At 45.4% G+C, this 21,783-nt stretch overlaps 1 protein-coding gene across 4 annotated transcripts in view; it reads left to right on the plus strand.

Annotated features, from left to right (window-relative positions):
• Positions 1-19,153, plus strand: part of LOC120055991 (E3 ubiquitin-protein ligase mib1-like) — an 84,178-nt gene extending 65,025 nt beyond the window's left edge. Inside the window, exons 13-22 of one of the 4 annotated variants that reach the window (XM_039004097.1) lie at positions 6,309-6,441; positions 6,994-7,080; positions 7,646-7,804; positions 9,352-9,533; positions 9,718-9,907; positions 10,291-10,369; positions 10,621-10,779; positions 11,981-12,058; positions 12,633-12,733; positions 16,419-19,153. In XM_039004097.1, the coding sequence (XP_038860025.1) occupies positions 6,309-6,441; positions 6,994-7,080; positions 7,646-7,804; positions 9,352-9,533; positions 9,718-9,907; positions 10,291-10,369; positions 10,621-10,779; positions 11,981-12,058; positions 12,633-12,733; positions 16,419-16,559 (1,309 nt within the window). In that variant the 3' untranslated portion in view covers positions 16,560-19,153. The remainder of the gene's footprint in view (positions 1-6,308; positions 6,442-6,993; positions 7,081-7,645; positions 7,805-9,351; positions 9,534-9,717; positions 9,908-10,290; positions 10,370-10,620; positions 10,780-11,980; positions 12,059-12,632; positions 12,734-16,418) is intronic. The other 3 variants (XM_039004098.1, XM_039004099.1, XM_039004101.1) reach the window with 3 other exon arrangements.
• The last annotated feature ends 2,630 nt before the right edge of the window (positions 19,154-21,783 follow it).

A 21,783-nucleotide genomic window follows, 5' to 3' on the forward strand; every position in this document is an offset into this window, starting at 1 on the left:
CATCATTCCTCTGCAAACAATGGATTCATTTTACTATGCTAAATGGGCTGTCTTCCACCCGTGTATCTTCCTTCCCTGTGTATTTGTAGTAGGTAAGAGGGTGAGTAGTAGAAAGTCACGACAGACCTTATCCATCCCCGCAATACTGCAGCAGCCTCTTAATCTCTGTTAGGAGCTTCTTCCTACAGTTACTGCACTTTACTTCAGTATGGACTCTGATGAAGGGTTGACCTATGTTATTAGTTTAAAGGTGGTAGTGTAACAGGTACCCCTACAGCTCATCCACTACAGACTAAACGCCGACATCTGTCGGAGTGTGAACGGTGTATGTGTGTGTATGTGGCCTGGGGCCGAGGCAGCCAGCGGTCTGTGATTTAGAGAGGTAGATTTACAAGCATGCTGTAGATCATTGGTGTCTCAGATGCTCTCCCCATATGGTGACAGTGCAGCAGGGAGGCAGGAGGCTGCCTGATCTACCTGGCCGTCGATCGAAGGCCCTCGCTTCGAGCAGCTGAATTCTCAATCACCGCTCTGTTCTGCTCTGCTAACCCCCAACAATCCCTCTCGAAGCCTGGCTTCTTTACCTCGGTGTGAAACAATAGCATGAAAAATCCCCACAGGCAAGAGTAGGTTTTTATGTTGTTCATGCCATGTTTGATGCACAGAGTCATGGATATTGTGGTGAGAAAATGGTCAGGAAATCAATCAGTCATGATGGTAAGGCTTGTGGGAAAGAAAGCGTAGTCATATCACTAGGCAGGGACAGAGTAGTGAATGCATGTTGCTGTAAAAGTCTTGACGTTCTGTTGTCATCTACATACACACGCCCTTGTATTTCCCCTCTTCATCTTTTCTGGATTCCTTCCTCAGCCAGAGCAGGGTTACCAAACTCGGTCCTGGGGCCTCCCCTGGGTGTACGTTTTGGTTTTTGCCCTTGCAATACACAGCTGATTCAAATAATCAAAGCTTGATGATGAGTTGGTTATTTTAATCAGCTGTGTAGTGCTAGGGCAAAAAACTTAATGTGCACCCGGGGGTTGGGAGTGTGGGTATATTACGAGTATCGTGGCAGGGCGTGTATTACGGCTATCGTGGCAGGGCGTGTATTACGGCTATCGTGGCAGGGCGTGTATTACGGCTATCGTGGCAGGGCGTGTATTACGGCTATCGTGGCAGGGCGTGTATTACGGCTATCGTGGCTAGTGAATGAGATGAGTTGGTAAGATGAGAATTAGTTTTTTTCAAGGCGCTGAAGGGAGTAATGTGCAAGGGGATGAGGAGCATTGTGGGCAAATAATTGGGTCATCTAGAACCAATGGGACATTAATGTGCCATTCAGCACTATCACTGTCTGCCTGTGTCTTCATAAATCCCTATGTGTCAGGACGTTCCACAATGCAAGGTGATTTAAGGATAATTTAGGCTAATTCAAAACGAGGCATTAGTATGCCAACTTCAGAGATGAACAAAACCAGACATGGCCGGCTGGATTGCTTTAAAAATGCACCTGCTTTAAAAATGTCACCACAAACAACTGCACGCTATATGCGTTGTGATTTATTATCTAACCAAAACATAATATAAATGCTTCTGTCAAGTCACTTTCTTCCCATCTTGGTTAATGAAAACGCACACACACAGCCTACTATGTTAGACAAAGGCAGCGAAGGTCACATTTCAGGGAGAAATATTCCAGCCACGACAGCCTAATCAAAGGCTTTAATATGGAGCTGGAGCCTGGTTCATCTGATGTGCTTCTTTACCCTTCACTGGTTTATTTACCCTGTCAGTCCTCATTGGGATGTGCCCAACCTTCTACTCCCCTAAAATTAAAATCTGGACCTCAAAGCCAGTTGAATACCCCTGCTCTAGTCCATCTTAATGGTGGGAGTGGGTCAGTGGGCGCATCCATCCCCCTTTTGATAGCCAAGACCAATATGTGGGGCTCTATTTACTTATTTAGGCTACATCATCATATATTTACATCCTCTGGCTTAGCTGTCACTGAACACTGTCACCCACCAGTCCACATACCAAATACAAGGACACTGAAGCCAGGGTATTTGTAGTCTGAGTGCCATTCTATTTCAATTGACTTGGCATGCCAATTCCATGGTAAGGCTAAAAGACTGGCCTTCCAATGTAAGGCTAAAACAGACTGGCCTTCCATGGTAAGGGTATGGTAGTAGACTGGAGAGTAATCAGTGCATTAGGAGTCTGGCTTGGTGGCTTTTGTGAATGATTGGTTGGGAACGGGTCATTATTTCAAAGATTGATCCTGTCGCCCTGTCCTGATGAGTTTGACTCAGCCATGTTTCTTCTGAGGAAGCCTCATCTGAGACGGGCGTTCTGATAGGGCTTGGCTACACCTCCTCCATGCATCACAAATACTACATGACTAGTACAGTCCAAATTGATTGTAGCCATGTTTCCATCTAATCATTTTTATTCAGTGAAATGGCATGCCTGTCACAGAAAAAAACTCACGACAGACATGTTGGAACTGGCAAATTGTCTGTATACTTTCCCAAATATCGACAACACAAAATATGCTCAAACGTGGGAGAAATGTTGTCAGTGAAACATTATGGGACACTTCTTATTTAGCTTTGTCCTAGTAGAGTTATTGTCCCCCCGCCCTCCCGTTGGATTGTTGGTACCAGGTACTGACCACCACACAGATGGCTGTCAGCTAGGCCGGGGCGGCAGAAGGGCCCTGTCGACCCTTCCCCAAACACATAGTATTCAGGTTCCTGGGCAATGACAAACTGCAGCCCAAGACAACAGGCCCTGGTGGAGTGCTCCTGAGGGACTCCTGGCATCTCTCTCAGGGTGACCCAGTTCATCACGTCTCAGTCTTCACTTTCTCTCTCTCTCTCTCTCTCTCTCTCTCTCTCTCTCTCTCTCTCTCTCTCTCTTCTCTTTCTCTTTCTCTTTCTCTTTCTCTTTCTCTCTCTCTCTCTCTCTCTCTCTCTCTCTCTCTTTCTTTCTTTCTTTCTCTCTCTTTCTTTCTTTCTTTCTCTCTCTCTTTCTCTCTCTCTTTCTCTCTCTCTTTCTCTCTCTCTTTCTCTCTCTCTTTCTCTCTCTCTCTCTTTCTCTCTCTCTCTCTCTTTCTCTTTCTCTTTCTCTCTCTCTTTCTCTTTCTCTCTTTCTCTCTTTCTCTTTCTCTCTCTTTCTCTCTCTTTCTCTCTCTTTCTTTCTCTCGACCTGCAAGCTTTAACACCAATCGTAACAAGAGGAGCTCTCATTTTATTTGCTCCCTCTTCCTCCACTTGCCCCAGAATCTCTCCAAGCCTCCCTGGTTTTAATGCCCATGTCAAGTTTATTCCCTGTTACTACTTAAGGGCTGGAGCCTGACCTGCCCATCCCCGCTCTCTCTCCCTATGCCTTCACACCCCCCCCCCCCACTTTCCCACAGAGCCCCTTTCTTGCAGTGAAAACCCACTCGCTCACGGACAGGAAAAAGTATTTTCTTCTTTCGTTCGTTCTCCCCTTTTTTTCATTGTATATTTCTGTCAAATAGCTAACTGCATTGCAGCAGTGCCTGCCAGGCAGGCAGTGTGGCTGGGGCATTAATATTAATGTCCGCCCATTTCACCCAGCGTGGCATGGAGCATGTCAATTTAGTCAGAAAGAGAGAACACCTTTCTTTACCTTGATGGCTTCCGTGAAAGCTCTCAATGGCGCTGCCTATGCAGTGTACAAGTGCGTCCTCTATCCATCTCTATGGTCAGATTTCTTCTTATTGGAGAGGCTCTCCCCTCTCCATCCCGACCAGCACAGCGCCGGAGTATCATCTAGGAAACAGCAGAGGGCGCCAGTCTATCAGTCCCGAGTCACTATAGGGGACTCAGGACTGGGGACGCAAGCAGGGCTGTCATTGGCTAGGTTGTCTGTTGGGGGTGTTTCTCGACACAGTGGGTCTGGTGAAAACTAGTAGCCATGTTGACTCTTACTGTCACACTGTAGAAATGTATTGGGTTGAGAACATTGTCTTCTCTCTCAACTCAAGTGTCAACACAATCCTGTGGACTAAAGTTTAATACAGCAGGCAGATTCATTATTCAATTATATGTTTACAGTTTTTTTTTTTTTTTTTTTTTTACATTTTGAGGGAAATTACTTAAGTGTCCCACGTGATCACAATATCTATCTAGCAACTACTGCACTATTTTGCATTGGTGTGTTTTGACTGTTTAGGAATGAGGTAGAACCAGAGTTGCAGCTGGTCACATTTAAGCTGCAAGCAATGCAGGTGTATCTAATACATAGAGGTTGTGCGGTGACAGAGAGACTGGGGTTCAGTGTATACTGTAGTAGTAGTAGTAGTACTGCAGCCAGCCCCAGCTCTGTACATCTAGGAGGGTATGTTATTACTCTAAAGACAGAGGGAGAGAGAGACTGTGGGTTTATCACAATCCACCCTGCAGCTAGCCAGTGCCCCGGAGAGCTGCAGCTAGCCGGTGCCCCGGAGAGCTGCAGCTAGCCGGTGCCCCGGAGAGCTGCAGCTAGCCGGTGCCCCGGAGAGCTGCAGCTAGCCGGTCCCCCGGAGAGCTGCAGCTAGCCGGTCCCCCGGAGAGCTGCAGCTAGCCGGTCCCCCGGAGAGCTGCAGCTAGCCGGTCCCCCGGAGAGCTGCAGCTAGCCGGTCCCCCGGAGAGCTGCAGCTAGCCGGTGCCCCGGAGAGCTGCGAGCCCCAAAGCGTTCTCTACTTCCAGCGCGTGCGTTAATATGCGCGTCTCTCCTTTTTTTTCTTTATCGTTCCCTTTTTTTCCCACTACTACATGTGTATAAGTGCCTAACATCTACCTAGCAACTACTGCACTCTTTTCCTGTGTGTGCGCGCTCCAGTGCCTTGCCAGAGCTCTTCAGCAGTGTCAAAACCCTTGTGAAATTGGCTGCTGCTTTTCTGTACATTGTGCCGGCTAAGTCTCCCCACAGAAAGTCAGTAGACATTAACCTTGATATAGCGTTTTTTTTTTTTTTCAAAGGTGACCTGGTTGACTGTAGTAGGTAGGTTACAGTGTTGCCTCACTACATGCAGTGTGTGTTGGGATGAGACTCACTGGACTGGTCAGGGGCTGTTCACCTCTATCCCAGGCTGCTTACCCAGGACTGGGCTGGGGGAGAGGAGACAAAGATAATGGATGAGTGTTGTCTAGCTGAGGAAGTTGCCATGATGGGACAGGATGGAAGACCAAGTCTGCTCAGCAGGGAGGTTGTTGTATGAATGTTTTCCTCCTCCTCCTATCCCCCTCTCTCTCCTTCCACCGCTCTCTCTTTCTACCTCTCTTTTTCTCTCTCTCGCTCTTTCTCTTTTCTGCTCTCGCTCTTTTTTTCTCTCGTTCTTTTTTCTTCTCTTGCTCTTTTTTTCTCTCTTTCTCTCTTTTTCTTTCTCGCTCTCCCGCCATTTACCTCTCTACCCCTCTTTCTCCTCCTCCCACGTTCAAATACGGTCTGCCCATGTACTATAGGAGGTAGTTTACATGATAATTTTTCTCTCTCCCATGTTCTTTCTCCCATGCTCTCTCTCCCATTTTGGTGTGGCATCATAGTCAGTCAGCTGTCCTTTGCAAGTGCTGTGCACATTGTCAATTGGTTTTATTCCAGTCCAGAGTCAGACACTGTACTCCTTGCGTTCTTCTCATACCATGCAGTTTCCTATGCAGCAGCCATCTCTCTATAAGGCATGTAGCCTCCAAATGACCTTCAAACAGGAACACAACCAGTCGCTGCTGCCTCGCAACACAGTACTCTTCAACAACCCTGTTTAAACAATATCACACAGTTCATGAGAGCTGACTGAATGCAGCAATCTGTGGTGTTATTACCAGTTTGTCTCTACATAACGGGGGCTTTTGTGCTGCTTCTTTTAACTGGGTTTCTTAAACTACACTCAACACTTGTATCATTTACCTACTACTCCCGGTTATGCTACTAGCCCAGCCCATCCCTTGGTTTATTTAGTATGCGAGTCATTTACGTGTCAGAATAAATGTGCTGTTTCAGAACCATTCTCTCTCTGCATCTGTCCTCAGTGTAGTGATGCCTTGCAATTAGACTTTTAGATATAGAATCTATAGATGCATTGAGGGATGTAATATCATATAAAATAGATTCTGACCTTGACTATAGGAGTCTAGTCAAACTTAGTGCACTAGATAGGGGCTCAGCTGCCATGTGTGGTGCATCCCTAGTCATATTCAACAATGATTAATTGATTGCGCCATGACCTTCCTTCCATCCTAGGTTCCTGTTGTCATGCACCTGCAGTCATCCCTCTGTCCCTCTCTTCCTCCCTCTCTGAGCAGTGCCATGCGTGTGTTGCTGGCCAAGCTGCCGCGGCCCTGGATCGTAGATGAGAAGAAAGATGACGGTTACACCGCCCTGCACCTGGCGGCGCTCAACAACCACGTAGAGGTGGCCGAGCTGCTGGTTCACCAGGTAGGACACGCTAGCATTAACCTAACCACTGACACCCCTGGTTTCATACTGATGGTCCATAGCATCCCTAGTGTCTCCATCTTGGCTCGCACGCATACAGTAAGTGCTGGCCTTATTCTTAATTGTATAATGCTGTATAGGTTTGTGCCTGTATAGGGTAGCAATAACTGCTTTCATTGTTTATTGAATCCATATTATCCTTTGGGTTCCTAGTGGTGCACAAGCACTGTTAGCCTATAACCTGCTGCCTCAGGATCATGCACGCCCTATCTGAGATATCTGAGACAGTATTGGTGCAGACCTCTATCTAACAGGACCATAGTGTAGTAAGTAGCGTCCCACCAAGCAGAGCAGGAACTGGGCTAATGAGGCTGCTGTATTTCAATGGCGTGAGAGAAGATGTTATTGTAACATTCCAGAAAAGCTGTCAGAATACACGAGGTGATACATTGCGGAATGTGTTATAGCCTACTGCAGAGTTCAAACAGGTATTTTTGAATGCCAACGCCATCTCTCTTTTCTCTATCTGTTCCCTCGCTTTCCTCCTCTCAGGGCAGTGCCAGCCTGGACATCCAGAACGTCAACCAGCAGACAGCCCTGCACCTGGCTGTGGAGAGACAGCACACACAGATAGTCAGGGTCAGTCTCCTCTCCTCACTTCCTCTCTCCTACAGCATACTGAAGATGCGATCGGCAGTTATCTCCCCATCTGTGCGTCACTCCTGACGGTGCACTGAAGGCTGGTGAGAAGATGAAGACAACACACGTTTTGATTTAAAATGGAGGATCTCCTGCAGTAGAATGAACCCGCTAGGGCCAAAGTGACGTAGTGCCAAGGAAAGGAGAACGCTTTCTGGAAGAGAAACGTCAGAGGAGTAGTGGGTGTCCTATCTGGGAAAGGTTGTTACGTCGCCATCTTTTGGAGTGGTTTGGAAGTGCAGCTTCAGTGGTGCAGGAACACAGTCAATATGCAGGATCTCTAGCTGTGATGCCATGCTAGACTTATTTGGATGATCTTTTTTTTTTTTTATGTACTGGACTGTTATGCAAATAAATGATCATTTTAAATTATCACCATGTTAATTTGAAATGCTCTGTGTCTATGTGTGCCTGTCTGTCTCTCTGCCTGTCTGTCTCTCTGCCTGTCTGTCTCTCTGCCTGTCTGTCTCTCTGCCTGTCTGTCTCTCTGCCTGTCTGTCTCCAGCTGCTGGTGCGAGCAGAGGCAAAGCTGGACGTGCAGGACAAGGATGGGGACACTCCTCTCCACGAGGCGCTGCGTCACCACACGCTGTCCCAGCTCCGCCAGCTGCAGGACATGCAAGACGTCAGCAAGGTGGAGCCCTGGGAACCCTCCAAAAACACGGTACAGAATACACCTAACACATACCTCTAGAACCCTCCACAAACACCTAACACATACCTCTAAAACCGTTCTAAATCAACTAATATACCTCTAGAACCCTCCAAATATACTGTAGGGGATTGAGCATTTGAGTGCCTTTCTACGTAAGACCGCTCCTCACTCGGCTGGCTGGGCCATTTTCAAAGCCCCCGTCTCCCCAGTCATTTATCCTGAAATGTCTTATACTCTTTCTAACTTTCTAACGTGATGCTATGGGAGAGCCCTACTCCAAGGCTGGGTGACATGGCCTAAAAATCAGATCTAAATATTTTCAACCGTCATTCACAATATATATCTGTTTTCTCTGAATAAACTTTGTTGCACAATTTAAGGTCAATACACCAAATTTCAACCAGTCAGGAATAATCTGATGAATCCAGAGCTTAGATAAATAGAAGCCTTCCACAACCATAAGACCCACTAGTATACATTATTTTATCAAAATAGTTGAACCTGCTTTTTGTTGCAATAATCACTGATCTAGCTTTGGTCTATCTATGAAAACGCCCTTTTTAACCAGAACAATGCACATCCACCAGTAATGACTAACTTCTGGTAACAGTCATTATAGAAATGTAACACAGGTCTCAGAAACAATCTCTCTAGCCAAGCCCACGTGCTAGTGAGTAGCCAACTTAACTTTTATATTTCAAGTCTAGCCAACGTGGATCTATTTATTTGCTAACATTAGAACAGTTGAACTGTTATGAATACACCTTCCTGTCTGTCTCCAACTGTTTGAACAATAGCCGGTTGGTTCACTTTTACATATTGAAGTCACGTGGCCTACCTGGACAAGATGCTTATTTCTCAGAATGAGAACAAGTTGCCAATTCCTTATTTAAATGCCTTTTTTAATGCTCATTGCACATGTATTAAACATAGATTAGACAGCTAGCACATATGTCTGTGGCTACCGCAATGCCGTGCATGACAAACTGAGCATCCATTTTCCACAATCATGTTAATTGATACTGGTTTTAGTAGGGTCTGCTCTGTTCTACATTTTGGGAGATGAGACATAAAAAGGGGATCGTTAAAAGATTAAGTTATTGTCTATTACAGTAAAATGTCTAAGCATTTCGGTGTCCATATGACCGATTCTGTTGGACCAAACCTCCAATGCAAATAATGAGTTTAAACTGCTTGTTGTCAGGGAGGAAGAAGTTATCTTTGGTCTTTTGTTGGTAAGTGGCAGGGGGAGGGGCTTGGTGTCTCTGAGTGGGAACGTGCACAGGAGGAGACGAGAACAAAAAGACACAGAACTCTCATAAAAACAGGGGAAAAAATAACAACCTCGATTCTTGCGATACAGGCATTTGGAACATCGCTCTAATCAAATTAATTCGATATATAGCCCAGCCGTACCCAACACACTGCATATGTCCCAATTACACTGTATGCTGCTCTGCTCTGCGCTCCTCTGTCTGGTGGAGCTGGGGGAGGGGGAAAGGGAGACAGAAAGAGAGAGAGTGTTATTGACTCCTGTGTGTGTTGGTTCTCCACAGCTGATCATGGGCCTGGGCACCCAGGGAGCAGAGAAGAAGAGTGCAGCGTCCATCGCCTGCTTCCTGGCAGCTAACGGAGCAGACCTGACCATGCGCAACAAGAAGGGCCAGTCCCCTCTGGACCTCTGCCCTGACCCCAGTCTCTGTAAGGCCCTGGCCAAGTGCCACAAGGAGAAGTCCAGGTAAGAAACCCTAGCCCCAGGTCTAGCCATCCGCCCCTAAACCCATACTAAAGGAAACGGTTTAGACTCTTAGATGAATCAGCTGGTGAGCTTCAACTTGTTTTCTCCCCATCTTTAATATGTCCTGTCTTCTTTTCTTTCTCACAAACTCCCTTTTCTCTCCCCATCCCTCTCTCTCTTCCAGTGGCCAGGTGGGCTCTCGCAGCCCGTCTCTGAACAGTAACGGTGAGACCCTGGAGGAGTGTATGGTGTGTTCTGACATGAAGAGAGACACCCTGTTCGGACCATGCGGACACATCGCCACCTGCTCTCTCTGCTCCCCCCGCGTCAAGAAGTGTCTCATCTGCAAGGACCAGGTCCAGTCCAGAACCAAGGTATTGTACCAAACCCGGCCTCGTTGGTTTAAATATTAACGTTAACGGACGGTTTCTCAGAAACAGATTAAGTCTGGTCTTGGACTGAAAACTGGTGGATTTCCATTGAAATAACTTTTTAGTACGGGACTAATCTGTGTCCGGTATTCTGATCTGAATGCTTTTCACTCACATTTTCGCTCAAGTCTCCCTTTGATGTCAATGAATGATTTAGGCCAACTGTTGGGGTGCCTCGAAGTATGAAGTTGTGGAAGTTACTAATGACTTAGTACATTAATGGATGCTTTCCATTGGTTTGTGGTGTAAAGACATCCTCCAATTAGAGGTATGACTTTCTCTTCTCTTTCCCTCCACTGACATCAGATGTTTGTCTCTCCATACAGATCGAGGAGTGTGTCGTATGTTCTGACAAGAAGGCTGCCGTGCTCTTCGAGCCCTGCGGTCACATGTGCGCTTGTGAAAGTAAGTACACTAAACCAGCTAAGGTTGCTTCCTCGTACCGTATGCCACCTGGCGCGTACACAGTAGGGAGAAACCGTTTTGAAGTGGGGAGGTAGCCCACTTCAAAATGTTGCAAAATGTTTTGCTACAGTGTGCCCTACCGAAGACCCTGCCTCACTGCAAGAACGCAACAATTCTCCAGAACCTTTGATGCGTTCTAGTGGGCCATACTGACCTTTCATTCTGTCTGTGTGTTCCCTTCCTCCGTACAGACTGTGCCGGCCTCATGAAAAAGTGCGTACAGTGCCGGGCTGTTGTGGAACGCCGCACGCCCTTTGTCCTTTGTTGTGGAGGGAAAGGTATGGAGGGTGATGCCGCTGATGATGATGATGATGATGATGATGATGATGATGATGATGATGAGGACCTTAGTGAGTGAATCTTCCACACGTTCCCTTTTATTTCTCTTTTATCCTCCTTTCTCTCTCGTTGTCATGACTGTCCATCTTGTTGTTTTCCCCATGATGAACTTGTTGTGTTTTTGTTTGTTTGTGTTGGTTTGTTGATTCACAGCTGTCTTGCTCCTGCATTATTTTAATCTTAATGTTGTCATTGTTTTGTGTGTTTTAGTTGAATGTGTCATTTTCCCAGACTGGGAACAAACCTCCCTAGTTGAGGTCATTAATGCATAATCTTTAACTTAATCAGACGAGAGTGTGTTTTAATCATAACATGCAATTCAATCACGTCAGTTTTATAACATTTCAGCAGCATGTACTAATTTTATTAAAAGAAATTGACCTCCATAACTGGCTATTAATTCTCCCTTAGCTGGCTCCTAAAAGTCTATTTGGCCAACTGATTTTAATATCGCCATCAGTCCATTGCTCGATCCAATTTCTCCATCCAATCTGTTAGCTAAGTAGTGACGGTACAGTGTTGGTTATTTCAATGTGTGAGTGTGTATTAAGGCTTACGTTTACCATCGCTAGTGTTGTCTTTAAGTTGCACACACTCTTATCACGTTATTATCTAACCTTTATGACTGCAGTTCCCTTTAGTTTGTTTTCCTTATTATTTTATGTTGAGTTAAAAGGGAAACTGTTGTAAGTTCACTGATTTTATAATGATTTGCCAAAGATTTGCTTGTCAAAAGATGCCACACAAACTCACACACACACACACAGAGATCTCTTCAAATACAAAGTACATTATTTCAATCTCACACACACACACTCATTCCCTTATGTCCCTTGACATTTGGAGAGGGATGACAGTGCCATCCTAGACCACTCTTCTAGCCCACTGGTAGCTAGTGCACTACGAGTTGTCATGTTACCTGCTGAGTACTGATGACGAAACAGATTTTATCCTGGTACCTTTCCTTCTAGTAATACTACTTAGTGTGTATGGTTTTTAGACTTTGAAGGACGTGGTTGCAGCTCACTCTACCTAGAAGAGACTCCTCTCCCCCGCCTCCCATCTAACGTGTTTTAAATCTAATAACCTCATTGTCCATGCCCTCCTCTGTCTCCAGACCTTTAGTAGTGAGTAGACTGCTCCTCCTCAGGCCTTGCCTTGTGGAGTTGAATCAGGGGCTCCTGTTATAACACTGTGACTGGTTATTCTCAGCAGGTAACTCTAACTCAGCTCTAATGGCAGGGGGCTCGCTGGATCTACTCCAGCCCAACAATCTGGCACTAAGTTGGTGTAAGTATCTCATCCTCTTCCCTGGTTCAAAACTCCCCAAAAATCCCCAGTGCTGTCTGCCCTGTCTGCCCTGCCTGGCCTATGCCCTGCTGCCAAAACCCCCTTTGCAACGATCCGTCGCCCACTCCTCAACACAACACACAGAATCACACACATACAAATGATTAATGATACTGATTTCCACCATTCAGAAAGGTTGTGCCCTCAAGCACAGGGCCTCAGACCTATTTCAGCCAGATACTGTCTGAGGAAGTACACGTGTCTAAGTCTGAAATTGCTGCTTGTTAAAAACAGACTGGGTTAAAGTGTAGAACTCTTTCCAGAATAGCCCACATAGACGAGGCTGTATGATTGCTTGATTAGTTTGCCCTTTAGAGCATCATGTCATTAAAATCTATTCCAATTTTATTGATCACATACACAGAATACAACAGGTAGACTTTACAGTGAAGGCATCTCACCCTCTCTCGCTCTCGCTCGCATTAAATCGGCTCGGGGGCCACTAGTTTGCGAACCTGCATATGTTTGTTTGTTTCTCAACGTTATGTGTGTTTTCCCCGTTTCCCTTATACAGCCAGCGGTAACATCCCGGCCATGCAGAGAGACAAAGACAACACCAATGTCAACGCTGACGTTCAGAAACTGCAGCAGCAACTGCAGGACATCAAGGAGCAGGTAAGCGTGGTGGTATGTACTAAAGACAACATGGTGGTATGTACTAAAGACAACATGGTGGTATGTACTAAAGACAACATGGTGGTATGTACTAAAGACAACATGGTGGTATGTACTAAAGACAACATGGTGGTATGTACTAAAGACAACATGGTGGTATGTACTAAAAACAACATGGTGGTATGTACTAAAGACAACATGGTGGTATGTACTAAAGACAACATGGTGGTATGTACTAAAGACAACATGGTGGTATGTACTAAAGACAACATGGTGGTATGTACTAAAGACAACATGGTGGTATGTACTAAAGACAACATGGTGGTATGTACTAAAGACAACATGGTGGTATGTACTAAAGACAACATGGTGGTTTGTACTAAAGACAACATGGTGGTTTGTACTAAAGACAACATGGTGGTTTGTACTAAAGACAACATGGTGGTTTGTACTAAAGACAACATGGTGGTTTGTACTAAAGACAACATGGTGGTATGTACTAAAGACAACATGGTGGTATGTACTAAAGACAACATGGTGGTATGTACTAAAGACAACATGGTGGTATGTACTAAAGACAACATGGTGGTATGTACTAAAGACAACATGGTGGTATGTACTAAAGACAACATGGTGGTATGTACTAAAGACAACATGGTGGTATGTACTAAAGACAACATGGTGGTATGTACTAAAGACAACATGGTGGTATGTACTAAAGACAACATGGTGGTATGTACTAAAGACGACATGGTGGTATGTACTAAAGACGACATGGTGGTATGTACTAAAGACGACATGGTGGTATGTACTAAAGACGACATGGTGGTATGTACTAAAGACGACATGGTGGTATGTACTAAAGACGACATGGTGGTATGTACTAAAAACGACATGGTGGTATGTACTAAAGACGACATGGTGGTATGTACTAAAAACGACATGGTGGTATGTACTAAAGACGACATGGTGGTTTGTACTGAAGACGACATGGTGGTTTGTACTAAAGATTGTGCTGAAGACGGCATGGAGTCGTGTGTGCTGAAGACGGCATGGAGTCGTGTGTGCTGAAGACGGCATGGAGTCGTGTGTGCTGAAGACGGCATGGAGTCGTGTGTGCTGAAGACGGCATGGAGTCGTGTGTGCTGAAGACGGCATGGAGTCGTGTGTGCTGAAGACGGCATGGAGTCGTGTGTGCTGAAGACGGCATGGAGTCGTGTGTGCTGAAGACGGCATGGAGTCGTGTGTGCTGAAGACGGCATGGAGTCGTGTGTGCTGAAGACGGCATGGAGTCGTGTGTGCTGAAGACGGCATGGAGTCGTGTGTGCTGAAGACGGCATGGAGTCGTGTGTGCTGAAGACGGCATGGAGTCGTGTGTGCTGAAGACGGCATGGAGTCGTGTGTGCTGAAGACGGCATGGAGTCGTGTGTGCTGAAGACGGCATGGAGTCGTGTGTGCTGAAGACGGCATGGAGTCGTGTGTGCTGAAGACGGCATGGAGTCGTGTGTGCTGAAGACGGCATGGAGTCGTGTGTGCTGAAGACGGCATGGAGTCGTGTGTGCTGAAGACGGCATGGAGGGTGTGTGCTGAAGACGGCATGGAGGGTGTGTGCTGAAGACGGCATGGAGGGTGTGTGCTGAAGACGGCATGGAGGGTGTGTGCTGAAGACGGCATGGAGTCTGTGTGCTGAAGACGGCATGGAGTCTGTGTGCTGAAGACGGCATGGAGTCTGTGTGCTGAAGACGGCATGGAGTCTGTGTGCTGAAGACGGCATGGAGTCTGTGTGCTGAAGACGGCATGGTGGGCGTGTGCTGAAGACGGCATGGTGGGCGTGTGCTGAAGACGGCATGGTGGGCGTGTGCTGAAGACGGCATGGTGGGCGTGTGCTGAAGACGGCAATGAGTCGTGTGCTGAAGACGGCAATGAGTCGTGTGCTGAAGACGGCAATGAGTCGTGTGCTGAAGACGGCAATGAGTCGTGTGCTGAAGACGGCAATGAGTCGTGTGCTGAAGACGGCAATGAGTCGTGTGCTGAAGACGGCAATGAGTCGTGTGCTGAAGACGGCAATGAGTCGTGTGCTGAAGACGGCAATGAGTCGTGTGCTGAAGACGGCAATGAGTCGTGTGCTAAAGACGGCAATGAGTCGTGTGCTAAAGACGGCAATGAGTCGTGTGCTAAAGACGGCAATGAGTCGTGTGCTAAAGACGGCAATGAGTCGTGTGCTAAAGACGGCAATGAGTCGTGTGCTAAAGACGGCAATGAGTCGTGTGCTAAAGACGGCAATGAGTCGTGTGCTAAAGACGGCAATGAGTCGTGTGCTAAAGACGGCAATGAGTCGTGTGCTAAAGACGGCATGGAGTCGTGTGCTAAAGACGGCATGGAGTCGTGTGCTAAAGACGGCATGGAGTCGTGTGCTAAAGACGGCAATGAGTCGTGTGCTAAAGACGGCATGGAGTCGTGTGCTAAAGACGGCATGGAGTCGTGTGCTAAAGACGGCATGGAGTCGTGTGCTAAAGACGGCATGGTGGGTGTGTGCTAAAGACGGCATGGTGTGTATGTTCAGATTTAATTGTAATAACGAACGTTAACTGTGTGTGTGTGTGTGTGTGTGCTAGGCACATCAATAAACATTGAAGGTCCAATGCAGCTGTTTTTATCTCAATATCAAATCATTTCTGGTTAACAATTATTTACCTTACTGTGATTTTGACCATTTTAAAATGAAAACAAAGAAACAAATAGATTGTTAGCAAAGAGCAATTTCTCAAGCAAGAATATAATTAGGACTGTCTGAGTGGGGAGGGGAAAACTGAAAACTAGCTATTATTGGCAGAGAGATTTGGAACTCTCTCGCTTATTGGTCTATGAACTAATTTACCGCATGGTGATGTCACCAGGCAGGCCTAAACTCCATCCCACCAAAACAGGCAGAAATGTAATGCAGTATTTTCAAACAGCTCTTACACTAAAAGGGCATTATCATAATTTTAGCAGTTTCAGTATTATTCCAACCACTAGTGTAAAAATATGTATAACATTTTTTATAAAGGCCTCCCGAGTGGCACAGTGGTCTAAGGCACTGCAGTGCTAGCTGTGCCACAAGAGATTCTGGGTTCGATTCCAGGCTCTGTCGCAGCCGGCCGTGACCGGGAGACCCATGGGGGGGTGCATAATTTGGCCCAGCGTCGTCTGGGTTAGGGGAGGGTTTGGCTGACAGAGATGCCCTTTTCCCATCGCGCGCTAGCGACTCCTGTGGCGGGCTGGGCGCAGTGCACACTGACACCGTCGCCAGGTGTACGGTGTTTCCTCCGACACATTGGTGCGGCTGGCTTCCGGGTTAAGTGGGCATTGTGTCAAGAAGCAGTGCGGCTTGGTTGGTTTGTGTTTCGGAGGACGCACGGGTCTCGACCTTCGCCTCTCCTGAGTCGTCTGTACGGGAGTTGCAGCGATGAGACAAGACTATAACTACCAATTGGATACCACGAAAACAGGTTTTAAAAAACAAACAAACTGTTTAAAAACATAGTGTGTGGATATGAGACACCTTTTCCTTGCCCTGAGACAGGCTGTAGACCATTTTGGAATCTATAGCCATGTCTCAAAGCAACCATTTTTCCAATACAATGTGTTTATATCAGAACTGGGATGACTCCACTAAGATGTGTTATTTTGTGTATCTCTCCAGACCATGTGTCCGGTGTGCCTGGACCGGCTGAAGAACATGATCTTCATATGTGGCCACGGCACCTGCCAGCTGTGTGGCGACCGCATGAGCGAGTGCCCCATCTGCCGCAAGGCCATCGAGAGGCGCATCCTTCTGTACTAGAGTCCCAGGCTTCATTCTGAGCCTTCTACACCCCCACCACCCCCCATGAGGCCTTTAAGAGGTGCATCCATCTGTACTAGAGTCCCAGGCTTGTCTCAGCCCCCCCCCCCCATCTACAACCAACCACACCAGCTGCTGCTCTCCCATCTATCTCGGCGTCTTAACACCAGAATTACCAATGTGGCTTCTTTTAAAAATGGAAACTTTGTTATAAAACAATCAAACATTGTACTGAAAGAGGTCTTGGTCTTGTAGCTCAGCTGAAAGCCTGTAGCAGCCTGATTCTTTGCATTTCTCCTCAGAATGCCCTTTCGCCTCTCTCTCGTTACGCCTCTCTCCCCCTCCCCTCTCTGTTGTTTTCCTGTTTCTTTGTGAGAACGCCTCTTCCTGTTATCATTGTGGTGGGGTTATTGGCACACATCCCAACGCTGCCCTGTGTTGACCTTGGGATATGGACTGAGGGATATGGTCAGAGCCACTTAGTCCCATCTCCAAGGTCCTATTCATTAGGGCACGCTCTGTCTCTCCTGTCGAAGGGCTGCCCCTCCTGTCGAAGGGCTGCCCCTCCTGTCGAAGGCCGCTGCCTCCTGCCTCTGATGCTAAACCTAAAACCTAAAGCCCATTTATCATTGATTCTATTTGTATTTATTATGCAAGAGTATTGGTAATAGATGCTACTGACGTGGGTATTCACTACTTTTGTAGTTTACTCAACATTTCATGATGGCTACAATATGATGACATATTTGTATACATGCAAAAAATGCGATGTCCAGCACTTTTACAAGTTCAGCCAGTCTTCTGCTACACGTGCATATTTGAGATGGGTTGTTGTGACATGTTGGGGGTTTTGGCAATGAGGCCCTTTATTTCCCCAGAGTCAGATGAACGTGTGGATACCATTTTTATGTCTCTGTGCAGTTTGAAGGAAGTTGCTAACTAGCGCAATTGCTAACGAGCTTTAGCGCAATGACCTGAAGTCTGCGTAATATGCTAGCAGATACAATAGACTTTCAGTCATTGTGCTAATGCTAGTTAGCAATGGATCGCTAAAACTACCTCTAACTTCCTTCATACTGGACACAGACATAAAAATGGTACCCACAAGTTCATCGGACTCTGGGGCACTAGACAAAGGTCATTGCCAAAATCCCGAAGTATGCCTTTAAGACCTGCACAGGGCAGGTTAGCACGCTCTCTAGGGAGGAAAAACTGCTGATTGAACAAAAGCAAAATTGCTGTTCTGTTTGTCTAGACTTTGGAGGTCCAAATCCACCTTAACTCTGACTGACTGATAAGGTGGTGACACCGCTGCAGTCCAATCGTCTGCTAACACCTCATCACATGTACCTTGTTTACCAACCCCTCTCTCTGGAGAAACACAGACAGGCCAGGCAGTATAACACCTTTGGTCTGCAATTGTTAATACTTAAGTACAGTAGACCCAGTATAGATGCAAGTCAAGACAGTGTTTCATTCAGCCTACTTATAAGTGAATACTATCATGTACCTGCTGGACATTTCTGAGGATTAATTAACTTAATTGCATTTGTACAAACATAGTATGTCATCATGTATGACACAAGTTGCTTTAGAGATGTTCCAAGACTATAGATGGTATTATCTGTCTGGTATACAACCATCCTATGATTCTTATAAGCATCGCTAATAACCATTGATTATTCATGTGCCATTGCTTCCAAAAATGATTTACCTGTTACATGTTGTTTGGGGATAAGGTGCTCTTAATCTGGTATTGCTTTTATTTAAATGCATTTGCTGAATTCTTGTAATAAACGCATTTATTGAGCTAGAGTGTACAATCTAATAGAAAGCCAAGATGATAAAATGTAGAGTAAATTATTTTGTATTGCTGCCCACAAATAGGATTTAGAAGTGTATCTCTATAGAGCCTTACCTATAATGTAATGTAGCTGCCCACTCTCACCCACACATCCTGTTTCAATATCAATGTTGAAATGTGGCTTTTAGTTTGATAGACTTCAAGCAAAAAAAACACTAAGCATTATTTTATCTTGTTTTGTCTAACATGTTCAGAGTCAGTAATGAGACTGGTGATAAGGGAGACAATTTTGTCAGGTTTTACATGTATTCTTCTACCAGTGTTTTGGGGGATAGAAAGAAAATGGTTCCACTGGTAAAGTTGACACTAATAAGGCAGATCCCTCTGTGTGGAGCCAAGCTGTTCACCTTGCTATAAGCTGACCAGCTTGACCACGCAAATAAGCAATTTTATAGGAAAGAAAGAAAAGTAGCTTCATACTTTTTTACTACCTGTTTTTATTTCACCGATCGCGTTAACGATCGCGTTAACATTCTAAAAGCACTAATATTGCTTTATGGTAGTATTGTCTTGTTAGTTGTTATAAAGGCCTATTTTGTACCTTATGTTCAAAACTTATTATACCTGTCAAGATTGAAAGGTTTCAGTAGTATTCTTTCCTTTTTTAGGCATGAATGTTTCATTTATGCAGTACGACATGCATTATAAAAGCTGGTCACTCTGTATTACTGAAAGTGCTTTTCAAACCACTGTGTAACTGAAATAAAGTTCTGAATGAATCTTTAGACCTCTACCCACACTCTTGTTTTTATTCCTTTGTTTCTTGTGAATGTCAACTTGTTTGTTTAACATGTTTGGGCAATTAGCATGTTGTTGACTTGCCCCTGCAGTGTAGGCTGGCATCGTATTGACACATTTACAAACATTTAAAGGTATTTGGCTGACTGAGCATATGTAACCGATGTGAAATGGCTAGCTAGTTAGCGGGGTGCGCGCTAATAGCATTTCAATCGGTGACATCACTCGCTCTGAGACCTGGAAGTAGTTGTTCCCCTTGCTCTGCAAGGGCTGCTGTTTTTGTGGAGCGATGAGTAACGATGCTTCGAGGGTGGCTGTTGTCAATGTGTGCAGAGGGTCCCTGGTTCGAGCCCAGGTAGGAGAGGTACGGAAGCTAAACTGTTACACATACCGATATTCAAAACATTCAGTCAGAAAAAAAACTGAAGGGCTGCAAACTAAGGTACAGTGCCTTCAGAAAGTATTTGTAGTCCTTGACTTTTATGCCACATTTTGTGTTACAGCCTGCATTCAATATCATATACATAATGCCCCATAATGACAGTGAAAACATGTTTTTGGACATTTTTGCTCATTTATTGAAAATTAAATATGGGACACTCCAGAACATTCAATGTTGTCTTGGTATGCAACTTCAGTGTATATTTGGCCTTGTGTTTTAGGCTATTGTCCTGCTTAAATGTGAATTTGTCTCCCAATGTCTGTTGGAAAGCAGACTGATCCAGGTTTTCCTTTAGGATTTTGCCTGTGCTTAGTTCTATTCTGTTTCTTTTTATCCTAAAAAAACCTCTAGTCCTTGTCGATGACAAGCATTCCCATAACATGATGCAGCCACCACAATGCATGGGAAAAAAGACTGCTACTCGGTGATGTTGTGATGGATTTGCCCCAAACAGCGCTTTGTATTCAGGGCATAAAGTGAATTTCTTCACAATTTTTCCAGTTTTACATTGGTACCTTATTGCAAACAGGATGCATGTTTTGTAATATTTCTTATTCTGTACCAGCTTCCTTTTCACTCTGTTATTTAGGTTAGTATCGTGGAGTAACTACAATGTTGTTGATCCATCCTCAGTTTTCTATCACAGCCATTAAACTAACTGTTTTTAACTCACCATTGGCCTCCTGGTGAAATCCGTAAGTGGTTTGTATTTTTGTAGTGACTGGGTGTATTGATACACCATCCAAAGTGTAATTAATAACTTCACCATGCTCAAAGGGATATTCAATGTCTGCTTTTTTTATTTACCAATAGGTGCCCTTCTTTGCGAGACGCATGAAAACCTCCCTGGTCTTTGTGGTTGAACTGCTCGACTGAGGGACCTTAAAATGATCTGTATGTGTGGGGCACAGAGATGAGGTAGTCATTCAAAAACCTTGTTAAATAATACTAGCGTGTGTGAGTCCATTCAACTTACGTGACTTGTTTAGCAAATGTTTACTCTAACTTATTAAGGCTTGCCATAACAAAGGGGTTGAATAATTATTGAGGAGACATTTCAGCTTTTCATTTTAAATTAATTGAACACAATTCCTGCTTTGACATAATGGGGTATTATTTGTAGGCCAGTGACACAAAATCTCTGGCTGAAAAACAACAAAATGGGGGAAAAGTCAAGGGGTGTGAATACTTTCTGAAGGCGCTGTAAATCATAAGACACTAGGGATGGTCACAGCACAGTCATGAGGGGTCAAAGACAAAGTCAGTGTCCTGGAGTGATGCACATCTCCATTCTTCTCCCCAGGCTGAACTGATGGGCTGCTGTCACTCACACCCAGCAGGGGTTAACTGACAAATTGACCACCTGGTGGGGGAGTAACAGCCCCTAACCCCTCATGGCCCAGTCAGCAAACAGCCCTACCTAGGCAGCTTAGCCAGCCTCCCCAGGCCAGAGGAGATAGTGCTGTCTCCAACACCCTAACGGGACAGCAGGGCTGCAGCCAATCAGTCAGGGTGATGGATGTTGGAATGGACTGGGTCTGGCTGGGTCTGAGCCATGGTAGGTGATCAGCAGACTGCCTGTTTGGGGGCCTATCTGCTGCTGATCAGCCACCCATGGCTCAGGACAAGGACCAGGGGGTATACTACAAAGCAACTTGCCTAAATATTCTGAAATATATATTTTGCTTCTTTCTTCTGATGTGAATGAAATGGGCATGGTTTGATTGACAACAACCAAATACACATATCTAGGTTTAGCTTTATTTTTTATGAACCAGAATATCAGTAGTTATTTCTGGTTGTTTATCAAAGTTAGCTGGCTAACTCACTAATCCTGCTTGGTAGTATACCTCTCTGGTCTTCTAGGGCTTGTCACATAACATAGAACATAACCTACTGTATAACACAATAGAAACACCAAAGCTAGGTTTAAAAGGTAGTTCATCCAACTGCGAACTATCCCTTTAACCTCACGGTGGTCTGTTTTACCAGGCACACAGATGGTCTGCATATATAACTGGTGTTCTTCCCTCCTATCGTCTGAGTACTGAGCTGTCTGCTCTGATCGAGAAGCTGCAGAAGAAGGCTGACACTGGTGGAGAAGAACCTCAATAAGGGACAGAACCTCATAGAACATTACAGCGCCTCACCATTTCCCTTTAAGAAAATGTAGTCGTTAG

This window comes from Salvelinus namaycush, chromosome 11 (assembly GCF_016432855.1).
Source record: "Salvelinus namaycush isolate Seneca chromosome 11, SaNama_1.0, whole genome shotgun sequence".
Lineage (NCBI taxonomy): Eukaryota > Metazoa > Chordata > Actinopteri > Salmoniformes > Salmonidae > Salvelinus > Salvelinus namaycush.